At 44.2% G+C, this 14,593-nt stretch overlaps 1 protein-coding gene across 3 annotated transcripts in view; it reads right to left on the bottom strand.

Moving 5' to 3' along the window:
* Positions 1-8,973: 8,973 nt before the first annotated feature.
* Positions 8,974-14,593, bottom strand: part of FAM53A (family with sequence similarity 53 member A) — a 97,098-nt gene continuing 91,478 nt past the window's right edge. For all 3 annotated transcript variants that reach the window (XM_074991696.1, XM_074991697.1, XM_074991698.1), the window contains one exon: positions 8,974-10,166. In XM_074991696.1, coding sequence (XP_074847797.1) covers positions 9,831-10,166 — 336 coding nt within the window. In that variant the 3' untranslated portion in view covers positions 8,974-9,830. The remainder of the gene's footprint in view (positions 10,167-14,593) is intronic.

Genomic DNA, 14,593 nt, shown 5'->3' on the forward strand with positions numbered 1-14,593 from the left:
CATTTATGCTTGTAAAGAACTATGATAGTAGTAGGTAGTAGGCATCCTTCAGTCTGCATAGACTATGGATCGTGCCCTTTATAGTTTCAATTGAGGACTTCATTTACAGCGTCTATTGTGACTATGAAGACCCACACGAGAGTGACAGTCCTTGCTGCATCTCTTGCAGATGTGGTGGATGTCTGGCAAGTCCTTAGTGTGCTTTCTGTGCGCTCGCTTCTCCTCTGCTAGCTGTCTGATCTTCATCTGGCCCTTCTGAAGGCCCTTGTGTAACCCCTGCCTCCATCTGCTGTGGTCGTCTGCTAGTTCTTCCCAGTTGTCCAGCTCGATGTCTACCTCTCTGAGGTCTCTCTTGCAGACATCTTTGTAGCGCAGCTGGGGGCGTCCGGGAGGTCTTTTGCCAGAGGCTAGCTCACCATACAGGATGTCTTTTGGAATCCTTCCATCATTCATCCTGTGGACGTGGCCAAGCCAGAGGAGCCGACGCTGCCTGAGAAGGGTGTGCATGGTTGGGATTCCAGCTTGCTTGAGGATGGCGGTGTTGGTCATTCTGTCCTTCCATGATATTCCAAGGATGCGCCTGAGGCAGTGCAAGTGGAAGATGTTCAGCCTCTTTTCCTGGTGGGCATACAGGGTCCAAGTCTCGCTGCCATAAAGGAGGGTGCTGAGGATACAGGCTCTGTAGACTTGCATTTTGGTGTGAGTGTACAGCTTGTTGTTACTCCACACTCTCTTGCTGAGTCTGGACAGAGTTGTGGCCGCGTTTCCAATCCTCCTATTTAGCTCAGTGTCGAACGACAGGGTGTCAGTGATGGTGGACCCGAGGTAAACGAACTCGTGGATGACCTCTAATGTATAGTTGTCAATGCTGATTGATGGGGATTCAGCAACATCCTGACCGAGTACGTTTGTCTTCTTTAGGCTGATGGTAAGCCCAAAGTCCTTGCACGCTTTGGAGAACTGATCCAGCAGTTTTTGAAGCTGGTCTTCTGTGTGAGACACTACAGCAGCATCGTCTGCGAACAGCATGTCTCTGATGAGGACTTCCTGCACCTTAGACTTAGCTTTCAGCCTTGCAATGTTAAACAGTTTCCCATCAGATCTTGTGTGCAGCAAGATGCCCTCTGTTGAAGATCCAAAGGCATGCTTCAGGAGGAGTGCGAAGAAGATCCCGAACAATGTCGGAGCAAGCACGCATCCTTGTTTGACGCCACTCCGGATTCTGACACCATTAAAAAGTCCATGAGGAAATAAATCTATCTGCATTCAGTTTAACAGTCTGCGGTAAGTAATGTGTGGGACCAGGCCCTGAAGGAAGATGAAAGAAATATCAGTTACCCATTCAGTGAGTGCTTTCCATTCTTTGCACTGAACGAGGCAGAGGTCGCAGGGGGTGGGGAAATGGAAAGAGATGACATAACTGAAGGCTGTCCAAATGCATTTGCATAAGGGGAACAAACCTGAAATCTGGCATTTCCTACCTTTGGAGTGCTTGACTTTGCAACTTTAGAGATATTTTTTATATATAGTGTTCCAAACACGTGCATGTTGCGCCACATCTGTATTTGTATGGGTCAGAGCCCCTGGCAAGCAGTGGGGGAGGAGGACAAAGGAGGCTACTGCCCCCTAGGTCCAGCATTTCAAAGGGGTCTGGAGTGCCAGCCACTACAGTAGCAGTGGCAGCAGCCAGAGCTCTGGGTCCCTTTGAAACGCTGCAGCTCTGAAGCAAGGTGGGGGCTAAGTTCTGCAGTCTGAACTGTGCTCACACCTGACTGCCTTAAGCCCCACCCCTTCTGGCTTTGGCCCCACCCTTTCCAGGGGCACAAAGCTGCTGCCCCCACCCACATTGCTCTGGAGCCCAGGGTGGCTATTGACTAAGATTACACAGGCCTGTGACAACCTGTTGAAAGTAGTTTTGGCAGAATTCTTTTTTCTTTTTTCTGTAAAATGTCCATGTTTATTTTTTGTTGACAAATTCTCACAAATGCACAAAAGTTATGGGCCTTTAAGCAGATTTTAGATTTATCCATTAGAATTTTCACAGTTATGGGAAATTATGAATGGAAAGGTCAGAATAACTAATGACAGTAAACATTGAAATTCAAAAAGGAAAAGCTTTATAACCCATTACAACATAAATTATCAAAATCATATATGAAGTAACTATTGCTGAGTCAAAGGCTAATATTTTCAAGCTGCATATTTCTTTACCTATGTGTACATTTCAAAAGTCAGTTGAAACACGTTTTCATCAATGTGTTTGTGTCTGTGAAAATTTAAGTTTACCAACTCAAATCTAGTCCTTCCATGCTTATTTATAACCCATGGTTGCTAAATTATGTTTTAGCATTTTCTAGGCTTGCAACATTTCCTATCTTGAAATTTCTTATGGGATTGACTTCTGCATCACCTTTTTTTATAGCACCCTTGTGCTGTGGGTCTGAGATGCTGTCAGTTGGGCTAGTATAACTACTCTCCCACATGCACAAAGAATTTTAACATTTTCAGAGAGCACACTGACCAGAGGTATCTCTCTAATAGTATCTAGCAGTAACCAATGCAGCTAGAGACCAAAATGACTCGTGTCACAACCCAGTGTGTCAGAACAGGCTATTGAACTACTCACTTACTGGACCTATTTCTGTTGGTGAAAGAGAGAAGCTTTTGAGCAACCCAGGGCTCTTCTTTGGGTCTATCAGCAGACAAGGCGCGCACCTGCTATTTAGCGAAAATACATTGAAAAACTTACCGGATTCTGGAGTGGCCTTCGGGTTTCTCACTTGGTTCAGCTTTGGTTTATCACAGGGGCAGTATTAAGTGGGCCCGAATGATTTAGTCGCATGGATCGGCTCAGGAACATATAATGAGCAGAAGATTAAAAGGCTTTTGACTAGTGTAGCAGAGTTCCATCCAGGGTGTCCTGTTTCTTGACAGGGTACTCCTTCAAGGTGTGACTCAGGAGCTGCTCCTTTCCCAGGATGCATTTGGCAGCCCCCCCCCTCACACACACACACACACACACACACACACACACACACACACACACACACACACACACACACACACACGCAGAGTGATCTCAGCTGCCATGAGTAAGGAAACCAAAAAATTCACTGTTCACCTTAGAAAGTAGAATAAGACTTGACAGGAATATAAAATATGCATGGTCTAGAGAAAGATCAAAAATCTTCTGTTCCCTGCCTCTCAAACCACCAGAGCCAGGAGACATTCAAGGAAATTGAAGAATGGACAATCCCAAATTCAAAGCACTTGTTCACCCGACGCATAATTCATTGGCACTGGATGTTGCTGAGGCCAAGGACTCAGCAGGATTCAAAGAGAGATCAGGCACAGACCCTTTTCCACAGATATACTTTCTTAGGGAGCACAGTGGCTGTCAGTATCTGGCTTTGGTATCTAATACAGACAGCAAACGTTTGCTGTTAACAGAACTGAGTTTGCATTCAGTGCAGGAACTATTAGCCAGCGATCATTTAACTGCAGTGTTGCCAGCCACCAAGGTTCAAAACTCATGAGTCAGACCCTCAAAAATCATAACACTGGCCCCCAAATTGAGTTTTTTCCTCTGTCCCACCACACCTCAGTGTCAGTGTTGCCCAAATTTATTAAGGTGATTTTCGCTGCCGCTGTAGTAGCTCTCCCTGCCACATTTGCCCATCTCTTTGCTCAGCAGTTAATTGTGCATGCCTCCAGCCTCCATCTACCACTTCCCAATCCTCGCTCAGTTCTGTCCCCTTAGCTCCCACCAGTCCAGACCCAAGGGCATGAGAAAGATATAACCCCACTGGTCTGCAGAAGGGAAAAAAGGACAGACTCTAGTCAGGGAAGGTTATGGTCCCCACATGCCCTCTAGAGAGCCTGCTGTCCACATCCCTGTTCTTCCTTGGTAATAGGATTTCATCAAGATGAACCAGCCCTGGTGCTAGCTCACATGCAAGGTGCCCTTCATGAGTGTGTAATGTAAAGTGTTGCAGGACAAAAGCTTATTCCATGGAGCTCAGGTGCAGCTAATGCTCCCTATTGCCTTCTGAAGGCTACATGTAGCCACAACAAAGGAGTCCAGTGATGATTGGGTGCTACTTCCTGCAGTGCCTAAAAGGGGCTGGAGAACATGACCTTGCTGCTTCAGACTAGCTCACAATTTACTACTTAATCTTGGAAGGGGCTGTGGGAAGTTGTCTGGTCAACCACCAATGTTTCCTGGGAGCTGAGCACTTGGGTCCAGGAAAGATTCAAACACCCCCTGCCCCCAGCTGCTTAGCAGAGCACCACCAGCCAGTAGCATTCATTCATTTCCGGATGGAAAAAATTAGAGGGAACGTTGGCAACAACATACACTTGTTGCTTGTTGTGGCGCCAGACCTCACTTTGTTTTGCTCTGATGTTCAGTTTCCTGTCCCAGACTGCCTTTGACCCTGATTCTCAAATCCAGCTTGGTGACTGCATCTAATCTTTTGTTTCTGACACCAACCTCTGCCTACTGTTTTTGGCTCCTTCAACAATTACAATTCCTTTAGGCTGCCCCTTACTCCCATGACACCAGCCCAGTAGTAACCACCCTGTCTCAACTAAACCGACCTGTGTTTGTATTGCAAGTGTTCACCGGTGCCATGTAGTTTACAGGAACCATGATTTGAGAGAGAACTGGGGTACACTGCACCTCTTGGGGCAAAGAATAGGTGTGAATTCCCAATCAGCACCTGGGCAACCACAGGGGAATGATTTGAAGAGGCTCAGATTAAGGCACATTAATTTGTTAACCTGGAAAGCAACATAAAAGCTGACATCCCAGGTGACAGTGCTTATGTGGCTGAAAGGCTGGTGGTATTAGAGAGTGGACACCCAGCCAGGCACAGGAGAGACTCCCTCATGTTACAGACGAGGGGAAAGTCAGCCCTGGCTTTTCTGGGTACTGTTAACAATACACACGTATGCAAGTTAGTTCAAAGGGCTGGGCTAAAATCCAGTAGAAATCCCAAATTTCCAAAAAACTGAACATATACACAACATAGTAACAGCTGCAACACCATCAGTTTTTTTGGGCAGTATCTATCTTTTGGGTATACACCACTTCCCCACAGAACCTCACCGCAACAGCAGAGTGAGAAATCAGTTGATCGTTTGGCTTCATTTAGCTGGTCTGCCATAAAGACAGATCCTCTTGATAAGTTGACACTCGAGTGTGCCACAATGCAGGCCTTTCCTTTGAGCGGGGTACAAGGATCATGTCATCATCCCTCCCTGGGCTCAACAGACCTTTCAGTCTCGTGTGCAGGTTTCCTCACCACCTCTCTAGGTGTTACTATCTCAGAGTCTGGACCCTCATGTTACTGAAGAGCTCTGCCCTTAAACAGGGGGCAACATTTTTCCTTAAAGACAAGGCTGCCCTGCTCACTGATTTCCCAGACCCATTTCTGTGGCAGTTGTTGCTATTCAAGACCTCTCTGGTTTCTTCCTTTGGCCCTTTCCTAGCTGCTTATATAAGGGTTCTTTCACTGGCACTCTGCAAGACAGGAACTTTGTTCCTACCAGCTGTTCCTCCCACAGAAGATAGGTTACTTCATATCTTCCCTCAGAAGATCTAGATCTCAGCCACATGACCAGCAAGGGACCAAGCCCAGCTCAGAGCTGAAACATGAACCTCCTGAAGAGTGATGCTCAACCTGCAACAGGCTGCAACTAGTTGTCCCACAATGCTATGACTTCCATTTTGAAAATCCCCTTCTACACATGTCCATGGTAGGTTATTAGGAATGTTTCCCTGTTCACCTGCAGCACTTGAATATAAATACATAAATGTGGTAATTTCATTGTCTAATAAGCTCTTTAGGGACACCAACCACATTTTCATGCATTCCACAATGCCAGGATCACTATCTGATGTGAGCATATAAATACAGTTTTAATTTCTAGCTCCCCATGGGATTATACTGGGCTGTAAACTTAAAGTACGTATTCCTCTTCCAACAGATTTCATTTGACCATAATTATGCAATATTTCTAGCACAGCTGTTCAATTAATTTTCTTGGTCACCCTGTAATAAAAATCCCAGCTCAAGTAGGTGGTTACTACTGCATGTACTTTCCCATGCACTTTGTTCTTCTCTGTCAAGGAGTGCTCCTAACTTCTTCTGTACTCTCTTAAATAAAACTTAGCCCTTCTGAAGTTCCTCCCATCCCAGGGTCCTATGGATTCTAAGCAAGGCATACAGGTGAGAGAACCAACCATTAGTTTTCACGTCATGGAACTGAAGCACAGAGCACTGATTTCTTTAGACCTTAGACCTGAGATTAGAAATTTGGGAGATCCTGGTGTCCGGTCATTTGCTTGGATCAGGCCTTTCAATTTGTTCCTCTTGTGTTTTCTATCATCTTTAATTGTTAACAAATCATGTATTCTCTCATATAGTGAGGTACTACCCCACCCCCAACTCCCTACATCTATAGACCGTTTTTATTTTCCCTTCTTCTAGGCTCTCCTGCTGTGGGTTACAGAGCCATGGCTGTGAGCATATCTGGCTTCTCATTCCCTGAAGCTTTAACATTGCTAGCAGCATATACTAAAATAGAAAGACGAGATATGAAATGATCTCAACCATCCTATTGCCATTGGCTATCACCCTGCATCATTAAGTTCATGCACATTTACTTACCTTTATTGCTGTATTTAAAAACATGGAGATCATAGTTGTATTGCAACTATAAGTGGAATCTCTCTAATTTGGCACACCCATCCGGCAACATCTGTAATCCAGCATGATTTTAGTTAGCTGGATAACCACTTCCGGGTGTGGACAAGTTGCCTGTGCTCCCATAAAGTTTGCATCCACCAGTCTCCCTGTTCGCAGTGTTCGGTGCTGTTATGTAGTTTAATTTGCTCCTAAATGTCTTCTCTCAGCCCTGTAAGCAGGGAAAGTGCTGGGAACGCTGCTAGAAAATATTGACCTCCCACGGTTTGGCAAATTCTCTCATCTGGCAACAGTCAGATCTTGAGGGTGATGAGAGAAGTTCAACTTCTACTAACATTCAATTTTCAAGCAAGACATCTCTGGGCTTATTATTCCACAGGGGCATCCTCTACATTTCCAAGGGTGATGGACACACTAGATTTGTCACCCTTAAGTCACCACACCCTTGCACTTCAAAACCAACAATTATGTTGTAAGAGCTGTGGCTCTTTGAAATGGTGTGTATGTGTGGATAGCTCATGAAGCATAGCATAGATGCAGGATTTCGTTGTCTTTGTACAGCAAGATGAATAAGAAGTTCTTTTCTGTATACAGACACCTGTACTCCAGCTCTTACACTCCAGTTGCTAGAGTAACAAGGCTGGCATTTAGGGCTCCCCAGTGACTCACTTCTTCATTACTGAGGTGGCTTTCATTCTGGATACACCCTAGGCATCTCAGGTGGTTAGTTCTTTGAACTGAGCTCCCATCTGGTGACGTGCTGTGGCACTCCACATCCCACAGGATTAGGCTCTGTGGCACCTCGTTACTGATGTCCTACTTCTCTCTTACCACTAAGTCTGCTGAAAATGAGCTTTTACAGAAGGGACAAATCTCCACTGCAATGCACTGGCACCGCTGCAGAAACTGCAGCGTATTCCACTTTATTTAAGCGGTCCTACACACCATTCACTACTTGAATGGCTCCACAACTAATCTCTACCATCCTCAACTCCATCTAATTTAAAGTGTCCCTGAACTCAGCCTCCTTGTGTGTGTGGAAAATTCCTTCACTTTAGCCATATGTAATGAGTATTGTAATGGTTGGCAATCATATAGTACAGGTTGAACCTTTCTAACCCATTGCTCTGGAGACCTGACCGCTGCTGGATGAGAGAATTTGCAGGACTACGGGAGGTCAGTATTGTCAAGCACATTACCAACCTTTCCCCCCGCCCCCCTCATTTACAGTAAACCCTTGATTTAATGGACTAATGGTGGGAAGGGGTGTATGTTAATGCCAAAAGTCCATTACATCCAAATCATTATACTGTATGATGGTGCACTGACCTTCCCAGCCCATCATCCCTGTCATCTGCCCCCACGTCCCTTCCCTTTCTCTCTCACCTCCCTCTCCCCCCCTCTCCCAATTAGCAGGAGAGGAGCTAAATGATAGCCTGGCTCCTTCCACCTCCTGCAGCTCTCAGCACTGTGGCTCTTCCGGGGCCCAGCTCCAAGCCACCCGCACGAAGGTAGCGCGTGGCTGCCCTCAGCCTGCCAACAGGCAGCAGCCCCCGACATCACAGCTGCTGCTCAGTGCCACTGCAGGCAGTGGTGGCAAGGCACTGACATACTCCATGCACACGGGGCTGGGGAGGAGAGCTTCTGCACCCCACCACAGACCCCTTCCCCCAAGGGCCCATGCCACCGCATTGATCCCTCCAGCCCTGGCAGTCCCAGCCGCGGCAGTGACTCTGATGTGTCTCTGGCATTTATTTTTTGGGGGTGTGGGTGGGATTTGGCAGACAGCGCCCATTAATTTCTGAAGTCTGTTATATCAGGGTCCGTTAAATTGAGGGTTTACTGTACTAGGCTCTTGGAAGACATTTATAGGTAAATTGCTGCTAAATAACAGCGCAGAACACTGAGAACCAGGACTGGTGGCTGGAAACAAACTTTATGGGATCACAGCAAACTTGGCCACTCCCACGATAAGTGGTTGTCCAGACTAAAATCATGACTGATTACGGGAGGTTGCAGGTTGAGAGAGAGTGTTCCAGATTAGAGAGGTTCAACCTATAAAACATACTTCAAGTGCATTTTCACTGCCTTTTTTTTTTTTTTTTTTATGATTACCCCATGAAATCCCTCAAAAAGTATTCTGGAGAGATAAGAATCTAGAACTTCATCTCATGCTCAGGAGAGATGCCATGCTACCATACCTGCAAAGGCTCCATACATCAACCAATAAAATTCATAAACACGTGCAAATGCAAAGCAAAATGTCAATTTATTTAATTCAAGGACTAACTTCCTTCTAGTATTGCTGAAGGGATCACCTTCTGGGGAACTGATCATTACAAAGCCCCTGTTTAAAAGTTCAGGTGCTCTTGTACATTCTTTTGAACCACAGAAAACATAGTAATGACCGAGAAGGTGGGCAGGTACTTGCAATCTTATCCCACCTAAATTAGCATTGCTTCAGGCTAGAAAACAATTCAAGTAGTAAAATCATGGAAAATGTTAACCTTTAAGGTCACTACTACATTTTGATCAAAAAGGTCTTGAATGTATGAAAAACCAATTTGTACATGTTATTAAGTTTTATAACCACTTACTGTATAAGGAGACAGTTAAGTATTGTGGACCAGTTGTCGGGATACTTAAGAGTTCAGATCTCCAGATATCCAATGGTTTATTACCAATTTAATTATGCAACTCACTTTTCACATTAAGGTATTTAACAAATGGAACATATGCCCGCACCAGAATCACTGTAGACAGATTTTGTTTTACAGACTGCCCTTCTGAAAATTCATTTCAAAATAGAGATCCTTTCTACAGAACTGTAAAAGCCATAAAAATGCAAAATATCTGTTAGGAAATTTGTAATCAAAGTTACTCCTTAATGTTCAAAATAACATTTAACCTCCAGTCATCTTTTGCTGTTGTTCGTATACTGATCAATAGACTATAAACAGGAAATAATGGTTCATTTTTCCCCCCCCATCTGAAACATTTTTTCTAACACAGTCCCAAGATAGGCAATACAGAGATCCAGGAACATGGATTATGTGGTGCACAGGTAATCCACTAATCATTTTAATTTAGAACTCTGATTCGAGTACACAACTTTGATCTTCAGTTGTTTTCAATCTGCTCTAGATCCAATTCCCCACAGTCTAGTGGAAAGATGCCCTCTTCAGTGCTCTCACAATCACTTGTGTCCTCATCAGTTTCACACACTGCAGCTGCCTTCTTATAATCCCTTGCATTGAAGCCCACTTGGCATGGCCCATAATGCCTTACTTCATTCATTTGCTCTTTCACTGGACTGGAACCAGGGGTGGTGATGTTCATAAAGTCATGTGAGTCACAGGGGGATGACACAATGGTCTTCATTTGTGTCTCATCATCTTCATCGTCGTCATCTTCTTCATAGTCAAGGGAGCAAAGACTTTTTGAATTTTTTAAAGTCTGTAATTTAAAAGAAATATATTAACCAAGAGCAACAAAAAAGACTGCAAAAGTAGACGACAATTTACAGTAACTCCGTAAATGGGATCCATTTGGGACAAAAACAGTTAACGACCCTGCTGTAACTGCAATTCTTAACTGATTTGTCCCTATAGATCTCACAATGACTAGTTAGCAATTTCCAGCTTAATATGAGCATCTGAAGTCCTAGCTACAACTACCCAAACAAGGGCTGCCAAACCTTTGTTCTCATTTGAGCATCTGGCCTAGTCACCAAAGCCAGGGCATGACGTTTCCCAAAGGTATGAGCTGAACTTCAAGTGGCTTCCCTGCAGATGACCCATACAGAAATATATCTAAGGCATACTGAAGAGGTTTTCCAGTTTCCAGCTGAGTGGGCCCTGATGCTTGAGGTAACGCCATATCTACTAGTTGGTAAAAAACAGTGATCCATTTGGGTCTCTGAGAAAAGACAACCTGATCTTTTACAGCCTTCCCTAATGCCCCCATTTGATTTCCTGAATGGCTTTATTTTATCTAAATAGATAAAAGCTCTCAAAATATCTAAGCTGAGGCATTTGGTTTAGCCCAAGTTTAAGTGGGGCTTAGGGGTAATAAGAGGAAGTTGATTCGGTCTCGGTAAAAACCAGAAGCATACTGGTCTCTCCCCCAGAGAGTAGCTTAGGGACACAATAAGTCATCTTAGTTTATTAGGTGAGCTTTCGTGGGACAGACCCACTTCTTCAGACCATAGCCAGACCAGTCTGGCTATGGTCTGAAGAAGTGGGTCTGTCCCACGAAAGCTCACCTAATAAACTATTTTGCTAGTCTTTAAAGTGCTACTTGACTGCTTTTTGTTTTGATAGAGTATAGACTAGCACGGCTTCCTCTCTGTTACTATTTAATAAGTCAAAATGCGGAAGGCATGGCTTGAACCTGCAGGTGCTTAGCCTGGCCTTTAGATGAAAAGGAACCTTAACACCTTCAGAAGAAAAATCATTTTAATGGAGCTGTAGAAAAGTTGTCACTAAGCTAAACAAAGTAACCAAATAATTCTAAGTTGACTCTCCGCGTACCCTCTGGGGGCAGTACAAATGCTGCTGGGTTCCGTCTGCTGCCCTGGGAGTATAAGAGTGAAGTGAGCGGTGGCAGAGGCTGCTCTGCCCCATATGCCCTTATTGGAGAAGGGAGGCAGAATGGGGTGGGAGGGTGCACATATATGTAGGTCCCAGGCACACCCCCAAAGGATGCTGGTATAAAAAGGTCCTGATCTTCCATGCCTGAGTGCGCACACACCAAGAGGAGGATCCATATGGACAAAAGACTAAAGACCCCTCTTATTTTCAGTGTTTTTAGAGCTTTGCTTTTATTCTTCTTTAAAGCCTGTTCTTTGACCACCTCAATCTATTCGTTAAACAATCACTATCAATATCACACAGTATATTATGCTAAATCCATGTTAAGAATTTTACAAAACATGCTTTTCACTGCGCAGTCATTTTACCAGCATCTAGCACAGGAAATTTTTTAGAAAGAACTTTACACATTCAAAAGAGCTTCACCAACATTTACTAACTAGCCTTTGCAACACCACTGCAAGGAAGGAAAGTAGCTGTTCTTTTCCCCATTCGACAAGCAGGGAAAGCAGCATAAAGGTGAAGTGAAGTGACTTTCTCAAGACTATATAAATCCCTGAACTTGGGAATGTTACCCCGCAATTCCATGCTAAGTACTCCAGTTCATGTTACAATAGACCCTTGAGTTACGCGAGGGTTCTACTCCATGCACCCTCGCGTAACCCGAATTTCGCGTAAGTGGGGGGTCTGGCTCTTTCCCCGGTGGAACACACGTTCTGCAGCTGGGGAAGCAGCAGGAAGGCAAGTCCTGGGGTAAGGGGAGCAGTTGGGGTGGGTTAAGCCTGACAACGGGTTAGGGCTGCAGTGGGGTGAGGGGTGGAGTTCAGTCAGAGCTGTGCATGGGGGTGGTGAGCCGGGCCATGGGGTGTTTGAACCAGAGTGGGGGCAGGGGGGTTGTTGAACTGGAGCTCTGAGAAAGTGAGAGGAGAGAACCAGAGCCACACACACAGGGGGCTTAAACAAGGGCAGGAGGATGGAATCGAGACTGCAGGCAAGGGGTTTGAACCAGGGAAGGGGTGATGATTTGAACTGAAGCCATGCGCGGGGGGTTTAAATTGGGGCAGGGGGGCTTGAGCCAGAGCCAGAGGAGGGGGGGGAGTGGTGAGCAGCAGCTGGGGCTGGGGCTGAGCTGGGGCCATGTGGAGCTGGAGGGGTTGAGCCAAGGCCCAGGGGAGAGTGAGTTAAGCGCAACTGGAAATCACGTATTTCCAGCATTTATGGTAGGAATCGGGGGTCAGCTGCGTACTCTGGGTTTGCGTACTCCGAGACCTTACCATACTTCCTAAACATGCATAACTTGAATCCAGCAATCTGGGGATTAAAGCACTCAATTTGAGAAATAAATCAGATAACATTAGAGATGTTGAATGACTTCACAGCATAAATGGGATGAATGTTGGTGGGCTATAATACTACCACGATTAACGTGCTTCACTGCCTTTGTCTTCTTATAGAGGACCACAATGAGATTTTTGCCTCACAGTAGAGACCACTGAATGTCTATTATATCTCATGGTAACCTGCACCAAATCATATTGCTGGAGTGGAACAAATCTTCCTGGAGTAGGCTTTGGATGGCTCCCATTATTTGTACGTTGGGCTTGATTCATTTGTCTCTGGTTGGAGTAACTCTGCATCAGTCTACAACATTACACTGGTTGAACAACATTATTAGACTTTGTGGCTGGAGCGTTTGCCTATAAAAATAAAAAAAAGGAGAGCATCTCGACTTTGTTACGCAGATTCACCAGTTTTAAAGCCAGAAGGGATCATTGTGATCCTGCAGTCTGACTCTTGCATTACACTTGTCATAGGAATTTCATCAATTAATTCCTGCTACAAGTCCAGTACCTGTGCTCTAGCTGAACTAGAGCATCTCAAAAATATCCAATTTTTATTGAAAGATTTCAAGTGATGATGACCAGGTTCTTTAATGTTTTTCATCAGCAGATTGAGAATCTATCCTAAACCTTGATAAATTGCTCCAGTGGTTACTATCACAAAATTCTGCATCTTATTTCTCATATGAACTGGTCGAGCTTCAACTTCAGCCCTCAGAAACTGTCATCTTTGTCTGCTAGACTGAAGAGTTATCAAATTTCTGTTTCCTAGGTGGATTCTTATAGCTAAATCATGTGCATTTTTATATATCACTATGAAATTTCTACAGGCCTTTACTGATTTGTAGCAGTCTATATACATACAGCTACTGAAAACAAACCTTTAATATCCTGCAAATGAAGAAATGAGGTTCATTCATATTTATACTTAAAGACACTGAATTTCAATGATGAATTACTACAAGAAAAACGTGGTGAGGATACTTGCATCCGAGCTGTAGCCTATTCCTTCAAAATGGTGGAAACATTTCTGCTATATACCTCCCCGCTGAGGAAGAAAGTGTCTTCCAGGTAACTAATTCCTATGGTAGATACCGGTTACAGCTTCTGTTCAAAGGAGGACACAAACTTAAGCATGCTTTTGGAAAGGAATTCTTGAACCCCCTGAATTGTCCTCCAGTCAGCTTTATTCAAGTTACTACTACAGATTAACCAAAACTAAGCACAGCTGTCTTTCTAGAAGGTTTGTGTACATAAAACAGAAAATTGCCCGTTAGATATACTGCATGGAAACCATTTGAATAGGAACTTTTGGCTGGTTTCAACACAACAGCAAGTGCATTCAGCTAGTTTTTTGTTCAGGCACTTGTCACAACCACACCAAACTAAAAATAGGTGGATTTATTATCTCAAGCACAATCCCACTACTTTTCACATAGCAAAAAGGTAGACACTGAAATGCATTCAAAGCCCTCTAAAGCTTTACATGTTACACCAGTACAGTAATACACCTTTCAAGCACAATCAAGCTCAGTGGGGAGTTAGAGAGTACTTGCTCAATGGTCCTCATTTTATAAAGGATGCTGGACTAACAAAACAAAAGAACCCACAGTTAGCAATGGATGGAACTCAATCAGCCAAAAGTATTCTTTTGTGTAAAGAAAGAAAAGAAGCTCAAAGGAGTTTTAGAAGGAGTAGGGTGATAAAATGTCTGAATATTAAAACCCTGTATACGAAAACAATGGTGGAGGAAAGAAATAAAAGAAAAATATCCCTAGACCCTTGTTTTCAAATCAAATAAGCAAGCAAGGCCCACAGGAATTTGAAAGCAAGTTGGTGTGTGCATGTTCTTCTCAGTGTCTGCCTCAGAAATTTCGCAGTATGTCACTACACACTTCTGAAGTTTTTTGTTTTAATAAGTGATTTCACCGGAGCATTTTGCTACATGAGT

Source organism: Carettochelys insculpta, chromosome 4, assembly GCF_033958435.1.
Source record: "Carettochelys insculpta isolate YL-2023 chromosome 4, ASM3395843v1, whole genome shotgun sequence".
In the NCBI taxonomy this organism is placed as follows: Eukaryota; Metazoa; Chordata; order Testudines; family Carettochelyidae; genus Carettochelys; species Carettochelys insculpta.